General features: G+C 38.3%; 1 protein-coding gene across 3 annotated transcripts in view; it reads right to left on the bottom strand.

Annotated features, from left to right (window-relative positions):
• LOC123767938 (calpain-5) overlaps positions 1 to 12,501 on the bottom strand; it is a 94,681-nt gene that overhangs the window by 52,899 nt on the left and 29,281 nt on the right. For all 3 annotated transcript variants that reach the window (XM_045758121.2, XM_045758120.2, XM_045758123.2), the window contains 5 exons: positions 7,988 to 8,196; positions 6,106 to 6,200; positions 4,415 to 4,546; positions 1,761 to 1,985; positions 62 to 226 (listed from right to left, as the gene is read on the bottom strand). In XM_045758121.2, coding sequence (XP_045614077.1) covers positions 62 to 226; positions 1,761 to 1,985; positions 4,415 to 4,546; positions 6,106 to 6,200; positions 7,988 to 8,063 — 693 coding nt within the window. In that variant the 5' untranslated portion in view covers positions 8,064 to 8,196. The remainder of the gene's footprint in view (positions 1 to 61; positions 227 to 1,760; positions 1,986 to 4,414; positions 4,547 to 6,105; positions 6,201 to 7,987; positions 8,197 to 12,501) is intronic.

Genomic DNA, 12,501 nt, shown 5'->3' with positions numbered 1-12,501 from the left:
AAATGCAAGGGGATGATACAAATACTGTAATGTATCAGTCAAAACAATCAGGTACACTCACAGAAATAGCACAGCACATTAAAGCGTGTTCACTCATCTCCTTGGTCATCATCTTGAACAGCTGCTTACGTTTCTCAAAGTCATCAGTGTAACCACCCACAGTTAGGTCTAAATGTGCCGAGACGCCTGAGGTCAGATCTACCAGAGCATCACTAAGATTACCACCCTGGGAAAATGTAACTATATATTAATTACAAGATATGTACATTGTAATTAGGTGGCATAATTAATAAAAAACTTATTTTTAATTATTTTTCATTATTTTCAGATCGTTCAACAATTTGTAAAGTTACCATTTCTCATCTAATGTTACGTACTACTCTAAAACACATTAATTTTCTCCTATTCTTGTTTACATTATGCCCTCCTTAACAGCTGTATATCATTTGCTAAATTTCTTGAACAATGCATATGATAGCTTACTTCTTGTTTAGTACTGTATTAAGTGTCTACCTAATCAAGCCTTTAAACAACCTCAACTGAATTACTTTAAGTTATGCCCAAAACACTTTGCATATTAGTGGCCTTATTAAATACAATAGATGTGAAAAACTTTCCATTCAACTGGTATGGTTTACTCAAAATTTATGCATTTAAAAAAAAATTATATTAGACACAGAAATCACTAAACTTGAATACAGTATATACTCTTATTTTTAACAGACCATACCAGCCAACCAGCTGTTTGTCTCCAATCTGGCAATTTATGGATGTTTACTGCTCTGACAGTTTTATATGTCATTTGTCCCGGTGCCTGACTGATGTTCAGGCACCGGGGTTTTGAAGGTAATACTGAAGACGGCCTCTCGTTCCATGTTGATTCTCCTTTGGTCTTACCGAGCTTGTGTGTACTTAAGACTTTTGGGGCATGGCTTCCATTCTTTACAAGGGGCACTCCTCTCTCTGGGTCAACCCAGTCCATCATCTCTGTTTTCAGATAAATCAACCACTTTTATAAACATGCTCTTGCAAGTAAGCTCGAAGAGCCACTGTTCTTTGAGCCTTCTTTCCAGGAGAAAAGGGTCCTGTTCCCTTCTTTCCCATAGGTTTCTGAGGATTTGCATAAATAGCTCCAAAATGAGGGAGCAGGCCGAGTGAGACTTTAGGTGATTTGAGCTGCTATCTAGCAGCAGAAAAAATGCATCAAAGTCGGTATTTACCTTGTAGCAATGATTGCCTTCTTTACCTTGGGAATGTGTCTAATATCTTTTCAGCAGTTACTTGTTTTGTAGCACCTCTGTTCTCCAGTGGGTTTCCCCAGTTTGTGGTTGACCTCTGATCCCCTGCTCCTTTTGTTAAATAAGCCAGATTTTGGTTCTGGCTCCCAGTAGGTGACAGTTGGGTCTCAGTCACAGTGTTTTGGAATAAGACTCAGTGGTACCAGTGCTAAGCTCAAGACGCCACTGTCAAGGGATCCCCTTCAGAAAATATATGTACCTATTTCAAACATTGTAATCAGGCCCTATAAAATAGTTTGTTATAAAAAATATTATTATTATTATTATTATTATTATTATTATTATTATTATTATAATACTCAATTTTATAATAATTATAATAATAATATTTTCTTTATAAGATACGATATTACTGTTTACTTAGTAGGTACAGTACTGTACTTGTATATTTTATAAGGCCACTAATTATTCACAGTAAAATCAGTGATAACATATACTGTATTTAATAATTAAATACCTTACCTCTAACGCTTCATACGATCCATGTAGTTTCGCATATGCTTTCTCTAATAAGGCACACCAAAACTCTCCCTTTTCTCTTGAATGAGTAAATATTAGCTGCCCTTCAATGGTTGGCAGAAGGTCATCAATAACAACGTCCAACCACTCGCCAAATCTCCAAAATCGAAAGTGGAAGATGCCTGGATGTAGTTCTCCATATTCTTGATCTTTGTAATCTGGTAACACCTGAAATATTGAGATACAGTATTTCAGCCAAAAAAAAAACTACTGTACATTAATTAAGCAGAACCAATTACTGTACTGTACTATGCTACCAACATCTAAGGGTGCAAGCCAATGCAATGAAACAGGTTATACAACAAATGCTCTGTACAGTAAAGTTTAACATAAGGATAAACACATAGCCAGTAGAGAACAAATGTTTAATAATAGGATGTCATATAGTGCCAGACTCAAATAACTATAAATAATTAATATAGTTCCCAAATATATATATAGGTACAGTAATGAAATATCTACCTTGATACAAAAAAAAAATTGTTCTGAGCTCTCGCACTTGGTTGCTTCCTATGGTAAGTACAATATACACTGTTATAGAGTATGGTCAAATTGTACACAAGATGGTTTGACAAGCTTGTTTTCTAATTATTAAAACCATATATAGTACAGCATATCAATAGGTTAGGAAATTATTAAAGTTAGCCTTAGCTGGGTTGGGTTAGGTTTGTTTGGGTTCAGTTAGGTTGGTTGGGTAAGGTTAGGTAGGTTTTAAAATTCACTGGCAAACCAATTTGTATATGATGTGACTTGTATCCAGTGGCATAGACAACATTTGTTTACACTCAAGCTGGATGGCACTGTAAATGCCAGTGCCCTCAAGAATCATTTCAAGTTCCTGCACGGTCAGTGTGAGTGTTAGGGAGGCACAGACAAAATATACAATCTAGTCCAGATTGACTGATTGATTGATTGATGAAGATTAAGACACCCAAGAGGTGGCACGGGCACGAATAACCCGAAACAGATTGACCAGCGGAGTTACTATACATTCAAAAAAATTTAAAGCTGGTTTGGGGGTGGAGTTGCAAAGGCCTTCCACACCTCTGTAGGTGCCTTCAGTTCCTCCATCCTATCAGTGAGAGGTTCCTTTTGTGCTTCACTAGTAAAATAAGTCAGATTATTCTGGGCCTTCTGACATACCTAGGTCTTGACACAAACTTTGTAACCTTTCATATAGTCTAAGGTAACCACATAGGTATGGTACATCTACAATTCAGTATATTAAAAAAAAATCTTCCTTATGTCTCTGGTTTGAGGCTTGCTTCAGATTCCCTGTAGCACACAATGGGAAGATCTTTTTCCCAGTCGAGGGAGAGGGTGATGATCTGGTCTGGTTTTCCTGAGAACTAAGGTCACTGGACAAGAGGAGAAAATTTTCCTGCATGTACACATATGTGTTGCAACCCCCTTTCAGTTTAAAAGCAATTTTTCCTTTTTATCTGAAGAGTTTTGTTCACCATAGCCTTTGTAGATGAGGATGAACCCACCTTTAAAAGGTTCCAGTCTTCCCTTCTTCTGGCATAAAATTATGTGAAAAAATAACATGGAACGCTTCTATTTGCAGATAAAGGTCCACGTCTCTCTTGGAGTCGAGAACTGCATCTACTTCTTGGATGCAGTATTGAGCTCCTGATTCATTCTAACTATCTAGCATTGTCTCATTTGTTTAGAGACATGCAGTCTTATTTCTCACAGGCATTCAAGTGGAAGGACATTTGCACATTCTGTAAAATTGCTCTTTTGCCATTACAGTTAGACTTCCTGAACAAGGTTCCATATAATCATGTTCTCGTGAGTCAGCATCCACTTACCCTGCTTGACTCTCCAGGTGACTGTCTTTGGTTGTACAGTACTGTACAACAAAGATTCCTTTCTGATTAACCTAGCTCAGTCATTCCCTTAGGCAATGTCTAGCTCTTCCATCAATCACAGTCCATAAATGTTTTCAATGAACTGAGTATCATCACTGACCCCAAACAGTATAGATAATTGCCAAGGAATTTTATGTATAAATTTATAAATTTACCCCCCTTTATGAAGTCAACATGTGCAGCCACATAATAAATTTTGTACTTGAAGGTGGTGAACTGAAGTAATGTACTGTAAATATATCAACAATAAGCACTGGTTACATCTGTAACAATGGTTACCTTACCTTGAGGTGCTTCCGGGGCTTAGCGTCCCCGCGGCCCGGTCGTCGACCAGGCCTCCCATTACAACCTGGTCGGCCTCGACCAGGTTATCTTATCTTGAGGTTATCTTGAGATGATTTCGGGGATTTAGTGTCCCCGCGGCCTGGTCCTCGACCAGGCCTCCACCCCCAGGAAGCAGCCCGTGACAGCTGACTAACACCCAGGTACCTATTTTACTGCTAGGTAACAGGGGCATAGGGTGAAAGAAACTCTGCCCATTGTTTCTCGCCGGCGCCTGGGATCGAACCCAGGACCACAGGATCACAAGTCCAGCGTGCTGTCCGCTCGGCCGACCGGCTACCAGGTTGCAAAGATTATTTTTCTAATTCAGTATAGTATTACATAAAAAACAGAATTTCAAACAACATACCTAACCTGGAAACTGCATAACTGAAAACTTACTCTATTCCAGAGTTCCTTGACACCTGCCAGTGTGGCACAGGCAGCAACGAACCAACAGTTGCCCAGCTGACCCTGCGTTACATCGTTGGCACTCGCTCCCTCAATAAACAAATGAGGCTTCTCAACTAGGTCCTGTATGCAGAATACATTAAGTGATACATTCAAATACAGTACTGTACTGTAATGAAAATTGTAAAAGTATATTTCTATTAAATAAATTTGAGAATGTAGCAAGGAAAAATAATTATTTTCACACATAAATTCAGTGAAAATTTTCTTTAGATTGTTGTCCTGAATGCAGTGAGCCCCCAATGATGGATTTAAAAATAAATTGTAAAAAATCATTACAGATATAGTCATCCATTGCAATGGAGTCATAGATGTAAGATACCCACTAATCTAAATCTGCACTGGAGATAAATAACAAATTTAATGGTTTAATTTCCTACATTAAACATTTACTTTTTAATCAGATTTAAATATCAAAATATTTGTTTTACCACCTGTAAAATAAAAAATTAGCAATGAATGTAATGGAATGCCTCTTTTTGGGCAAGCCTCGGTAACTACCCCAGAAAACCATCATTGGAAATCTTGCTGCAATGGAAAGTGTCTGATACTACTTATTCTAGAACAGTTCCTGCGATGGCCCTGCTGGAACCAATCGTATTGGTGTTTGCCTTTCCATTGGAGACTTTTGGCGCCGTGGAAGGGAGAGACCTGCTGCATAGGTGACAACTTCTTTCCCTGTGTCAACCTACCCTGGCTTTGCGCCCTGGAGAGGCCATCCCAGACCAACAATCAGAGCGCAACTCCATATCTCCTATGACTGATGGATGCCTACTACTAGATTATCAGAGTTATACTACACAGATATAAGCTGTGCTTAATACATAGAATGATGCATTTTGCTTCATTACCAGAAGGAACTGTATATTTTGAGACAATTTCAGATGTTTAAATCCATAAATTCACATTAGATGCACTCAAGTATGGTTGGCAAGCTATAATATGAACAATAAAGACAATTATTTACTCAGTAATAACAGCTAACCTGAATAAACATTTGCAAATCACATACTCTAGTACAGAACTAAGATTTTCATATTTGAATTGTCAAATGCTGTGAGCAAATTATCAGAATTGTTTTTACATTTTAATTTAATGTTAATATAATTAAAAGCTGTGATATGTCATAAAAAATTATACATCAAAATACTGTAACTTTAATTAATTTTTTTAGGTTAGCTTTGTAAATATAAATTTATCAACATAACTCAATAACAAAAAGTGTTGCTTTTCAGAAATGAACACATTTACTAGAATTTACCCGAGGGCCACTAACAATAACGCCCGAAACGCTACGCGTACTAGTGGCTGTACAAGAATGTAACAACTCTTGTATATATCTCAAAAAAAAAAAAAAATAGTGGCCTCAACGAGGACAGGAAGCCGGCGGCTTATCAAAAGTCCACCCCCCCCATTTGTCTTGATGATCTTTTCCAGTTAGATTTTAAAATTTAACAAGAGTTTTGGCAAATATATGGCTTTGGCGGGTAGGCAGTTCCATGGGTTTATAACTCTGTGGATGAAAAAGCCTCTACTGTTCTTAGTTCTACATTGTGGCTTGTTGAGCTTGAAACCATTGCTCCTTGTCTCCATATAGCCATTCTTTGCAATGAAAAACTTACCTGAGGTCGCTTCCAGGTAATAACTCCAGGAGGCTGCTTCGAGAAGAAAATTGACGAATCATGGGGTGGAAATTTTGGGTCGCTGAATTTCTCTCCTGAAAATTTTTTTTTCATATAGTTGATATATATACCTAATTATAAACTTGTTAATAATAAATAAAATTATATAAACATTTATCACAAGTTATTCTGAGTTAAATCACATTCAGTTGCTGCTTAACCCTTAGACAATGGCTTATGTTGTAAAACATTTTGATACATTTGGTGTGAATTCAAATTTACATTATATAATATTTTCACTACAGTAATTTAAGGAAATTTAGTTTTGCTTATAAATTTCTATAACTGCTAAACTCTGGCAATTATAGCCATACCTAATAAAATGATAAATCTTGAGGGTATTCAACTGAGCAAGTCCCTGGTGCATCCACATTTGGACTACTCCATATATCCAAGCATGGAGACCTCACTTTCCAAAAAATATATATCTGCTTTGGACAAAAATTATCTGAAAACTAAGTCAACTCTCATACCAGGAAAGATTGTGGTCACAGCATTAACACTACAAACCAGACATGACAGGACTTATCCTTATCAAAACCTTCAAAATGCTGAACAAGTTGGAGGATATTAATCCAGACCACTTCTCTAAAGTTAACATGTAATGCATAAAAGGGGAAACAGTTACTTTAAGGTCAACATACAACAGTGCAGGACTGAAAGCAGGAGATGCTTTTTCACCCATAGGGTTATTAACCTATAGAACCATCTACCTGTTGAAGCCATAAATACCAAGACAATACTGTAGTTCAAAATCCAGTTGGAAAAAATCCTCAGGAACAATGGGAGACTTTTGACAGGCCGCCAGCTTTCTGTCCCAATTGAGGCAACTAGAGAGATGTTGGTCTCCTGATTAATTCAGGTAAAATCATTAAGGTGGCATGCGGCACCAACATGCCCAAAAATATTTATTGTATTACAAATATTAAGCCTGAAACCATTTTTGGTATTTTTTTTTATTTATCCATATTTACTTTATTTCCACCCCTACAGAACAAAAAAATTAATGTGAACACTAGTTCTTTATCCAATTTTTGGGAAATAATATCAATATCATAGTGTATCAGAATTAAACTAATTTGATATTCTCTATATCCAAGGTTAGTATATGATTTTTTTTAACTTGTTTGCAAAGAATGAACATATTAAAAAATTGATTTTAGCAATTATACACTGTAATGATCCAGAACTCAGTGAATTTACAATGCAAGGCAGCCGAGTAATAGATAAGATTTGTGAAGTCATTCAAGATCCCATTTAGAAAAGTTTTAATGAGATCTGCCCTATCATGCCTGGTTTGCAGTGTTGCTAGCCCAGTGGCCCTCAACCATTTCTGATACTAGAGATGACTTGGCTCTGGAATGATTTTTGTTGCTCAGTGTTGCACTTATTTATTTATTTATTTATTTATTTATTTATTTATATACAAGAAGGTACATTGGGTTTGTGAGAATACATTGGATAGTACAGTATTTACACTCTTGTAAAGCCACTAGTACGCGCAGCGTTTCGGGCAGTTTCGGGCACTTTCTCCAGAGCAGCTATGTCCTTCTGAAGATGAGGTCTCGATGCTTGGATACAGTAATACAAGCATGAAGCGACCTATTCCAGATATATTATGCATTGTGTACCTATGAATATTTCACTGTATCATGTCTCTAATACTGTATATATGTTATAAATAAAAAATATTATTGTTATTAATAATTGTACTGTATTGTTATTATTATCAAGTTGTTTAAAGAAAAAGTTGTAGAGTTAATATAAGATAATCACCGTTAAGTTAAATTATTCCTTATGGGTAAATAAAAAAATTACACACCTCTTTTAAGACATTCCTTCCTTAGCTTGGAGTAGTTCTGGCCATTGAAGGCTGTGGTGTTGCTGAAGATACCCATCCTGGGCTATCTTCTCATCTTATTTGCTTCTATCTTGCTTACTCTTCAGCTTCCTTCCTTAGCAGATGCTATTCTATTAACACATCTTGTATTTATCTTGACCAGGGAAATATTCGCTGCAGCATTATTGATTCTGAAAGTAAATAATTAGTTACTTAGTATTAATGATGTAGAAATATGAACATATATTTAGTTTTCCCTTGAAATATTCCCTAAACTGTCAAGAACAATTTAAAACAGTTACAGTATAAATAAATGCATTACATCATTCCAGTCAACAGGAATTGTAAAAATAATCCTAGTATATTGTAACATACTTTTGTAATTTAGCACCACTTCATTAACTGTATATAAAATAAAAAAAAATAATATAAAAATAATATAAAAAGTAAATAAAAACATACTTTGCTTTATCAAAAAAATTTGAAAAAATTAAATGGGTAGCCTAATTTTAATATACAAAACATAGTAACTTTAATTTCATCACAGAGATTATGTAACATACAAAAAGAGCATCAAATGCAGCCACACAGGAATGCAGATTTATTGACATCCATAAAATAGGATGTCTGGCTGTCTGTCCAATTTTGGAGGCCAGACACTTAGGGCTAGCCTCACCAAACTTTTCAGGATGACACATAGGTGGTAAGGGACTATCATAGGTAGGTCGGGGCCACGTCTCATTGCTCTTCTTTAATTAATTAATAATAATAAATATGAAGGGTCAGCACATATTGTAACTCCCAGTGACTTTTAGTTACCTGAATTTACTCAAGGACCATCATCTATCTAGTGGCCATGACAGGGAAAGAATGCAAGTGGCTTTTCAAAGGTCTCCCAATTTTTCCTGTTTGTTTTTTTTTTCTAGCTGGATTCTGAACTGCAGCAATGTCTTTGCATTTCTTGCTTGACGGGCAGGCATTTCCATGAGTTTATAACCCTATGGGTGAAAATGCATCTCCTGTTTTGTTCTACACTGTGGCTTTTTGAGCCCCTTGAAAAATTCACTTTGTCAGGGACCAAACAGCCAGTGTATATATACATAAAAAAAATCGTAGAGTGGTAGACCGTATTGTGTTATTCAGCCCCTGGCCCCATTATGTGCCTCTGTGACCATTTCCATTGCCACCCATAGGTTGGGTATAGGGTGTATAATAAATTAATTGGATACCCAATCCCAATTAATTGGGACACACGATTGGCATCCACTATCGCTACTGCTATCCACTATGTTTTGAACGTTCATTCAACACAGGTTTTTTCTCAAATATAAATTATTATAATACATTAGCATATTGTGCATATATAGGAATAAGTTATGTTAGGTGTTTAGGTTCTGTTGGCGATTATTTGTATTTGCGGTACGCAGGTGAAGCATTTACAGCAGCCCGTCCTCCAAACAAAGACTCAAAAGTGATTCCATCCACCCGCCAAACCCCAGCTGTTTATGAATGAAAAACGGTTTACACACGACTCACAACTGTTGACGTTCGAACACTTCCGGAACAAGTGCTTCGCTGACGAATTTTGTTCGAACCACAACGCTGTAAATGCTTCACCCACGTACAACAAATACAAATAATTGGCAACAGAACCTAAACACCTAACCTAACCTATATGCCTATATATGCACAATATGCTAATATATTATAATATTAATTTATAGTTGAGAAAATCCCCATTTTGAATGAACAGCATGTAAAAAATTATGAATGCATCTGTGGGGTTGACCGCTGGATGTAATGTTGTTGATTTAGGGTGGGATGGGATGCGCCCCGGCGTACTTGTTAAGGGTGAATCGCGAAGCCAGAAAAGGTGAAACGCCAAGCCAAAACGCGAAACGAGTGACGCCAATCATTAGATACTATTATGTCATACGACAAATAAACGCACAGTCAGGCAGATGATTGGGGAGCCCCAGAGGTCCCTCAGTGTGACAAGCACCGGCATGTCCGCTATTTGCCCTGGTGATTTTATCGAGCAATGTTTTGGCATTTACGGCTTCGGCGGGTATGCGTTTCCACAACTGTATAATTCCATGGTGAAAACAAATATTTTCCATCCTTCAGTGTGGCTTGTTGAGCTCGAAACCGTTGCTCCTTGTTGGTCTTACATCTAGCCTTTTGAAGAAGTGTTCTGGGTCAATATCTTCCAGATTGTTCAGTAATTTAAATGTTTTGCCGAGAGCAGCCCTGTCATGTCTGGTCCCTGTGGCCCTCAACCGTTCCCGGTATGAAAGTCGACTTAGTTCGGGAAAGATTTTAGTCGCCTGGTGTTGAACTTTCTCCAAAGTAAATATGTCTTTCTGAAGATGAGGTCTCAATGCGTGGATATAATAATCCAAACGGAAGCACACCAGAGATTTATACAGTTGTATAAACTACCTTTTCCTTCGTCAAAATTTCGTTTGACTATTCCAAAGGATTTGGTTTGCTTTTATAACTGCAGCTTCCACTTGTTGTGCAGCTATCAGCGATTGGTGGATTCTGACTCCAAGATAATGTTGATGATTTGGTAGTTGTGCATTGTTAAGCCTCACATGGGTGAAAAAAAATCTCCTGCTTTCTGTCCTAAGTTGTGGCTTGTTGAACCTATCCACCGCTGCCCACTGGATGGGGGGGGCGGTGTGCAGGACAAACATATAAATTGTGACACTAGCTCTCCACATATGTCAGTTGCTTAATTTAGAATCTGTACTTGAGGTCGATCACATTGTTGATGTGACGACTTATATTGAATTTTGTAACTAGCTAATCAAGATTGTAACTTGCTTAGCTAAATGAATTGTGGGGTTCAGTCCCTGAGCCCATTATGTGCCTCTGTAACCCTTTCCACTACCGCCCACAAGATGGGTATGGGGTGCATAATAAATGAACTAAACTAAACTAACTGAACTTGAAATCGTTGTTCCTTATTTGTGATTGATTGATGAAGATTAAGCTACCCAAGAGGTGGCACAGGCATGAATAGCCTGTAAGTGGAAGATTTTTTTGGAGTGAATGTGATGTTTGGTCGTAAGAGTATATACTGCGTGCTGTGCTCGCATTTAAATTGTCAGTCTAATGGCTGCTATCGCGGGGTGTTTGCTTGTGTTGCATCTGACCATAAATAAGCATCATTGAGTTGCTTAACATTAATAGCCCAACTTGCTTTTAAATTAGCCCAAAAAGTAGCAAGTAGCGAAATTAAAAATTTGGGAGCGCGGGGCTCTCAAAAGTAGCCCAATTCGCTACTTGTAGCCCAATCTGGCAACCCTGAGACCCGCCAACCCCCGGCACCTCTCGGCCAAGCCGCCCCCGAACACCGTCATCCCGCCGGGAGAACCAGCCAGAACACGCCAAAAAAAAATCTATCAACAATCCCGTGACCCAAGGCGATATGTGCGCCAGGCGTCGCACAACCGGACCGTTGAAGAGGGATGCCAAACGGCGGTAGCAAAGCCAAAACGCGAAAACAGGACGTGATCCGGCGGCTCCCAGGCGAAGGAGGTATCCAGACGTCCACTCGGCGTCAAGGTTGAACCAGGACCCCGCTGGATGTAATGGACTGGAGTCTGATGATTGATTGATGATGATTAAGCCATTCAAGAGGTGGCACGGGCATGAATAGCCTGTAAGTGCTGGCTCTTTTCAGCCATTACCAGTATCAAGAGCTGATACTGGAGATCTGTGGAGGCGCGACTGCACCCTGCGTGACGGGAGATGTCTTCCGGACCAAATGGTGACCAGATGGTGGACTTGAGTCGAGGACGGGTTGTTTATGCAACCCAACCTCGACTCCAGTCCATTACATTCAGCGGTCGACCCCACAGACGCATTCATAAATTTTAACATGCTGTTCATTCAAAACGGGAATTTTCGCAGGTATAAATTAATATTATAATATATTAGCATATTGTGTGTATATAGGCATAGGTTAGGTTAGATTAGGTGTTTAGGTTCTGTTGGCGATTATTTGTATTTGTAGTACGTGGATGAAGCATTTATACCGTTGTGATTCGAACAAAATTCGTCAGTGAAGCACTTGTTCCAGATATGTTCGAACGTCAGCAGTTGTGAGTCGTGTGTAAACCGCTTTTCATTCATAAACAGGGGGTTTGGCGGGTGCATGGAATCACTTTTGGATCTTTGTTTGGAGGACGGGCTGTTGTATTTGTAGTACGTGGATGAAGCATTTATATCGTTGTGATTCGAACAAAGTTCGTCAGTGAAGCACTTGTTCCGGAAGTGTTCGGACGTCATCAGTTGTGAGTCGTGTGTAAACATTTTTCATTCATAATCATAAGTTCATTCATAAAAATTTGGTAGGTGCATGGAATGGACTTTAGCCTTTGTTTATGAGGATGGGCTGCTGCCTTTGCTGGGAATCGAACTCGGGCCGTTAGGACTACAACCCCCGAGAGCTATCCATTCAACTTGAAGGTCCTCTTGCCCACTCA

Source organism: Procambarus clarkii, chromosome 58 (assembly GCF_040958095.1).
Source record: "Procambarus clarkii isolate CNS0578487 chromosome 58, FALCON_Pclarkii_2.0, whole genome shotgun sequence".
Classification (NCBI taxonomy): domain Eukaryota; kingdom Metazoa; phylum Arthropoda; class Malacostraca; order Decapoda; family Cambaridae; genus Procambarus; species Procambarus clarkii.
Note: the sequence above shows the minus strand (reverse complement) of the source record. Positions and strands in the feature narration are given on the sequence as shown.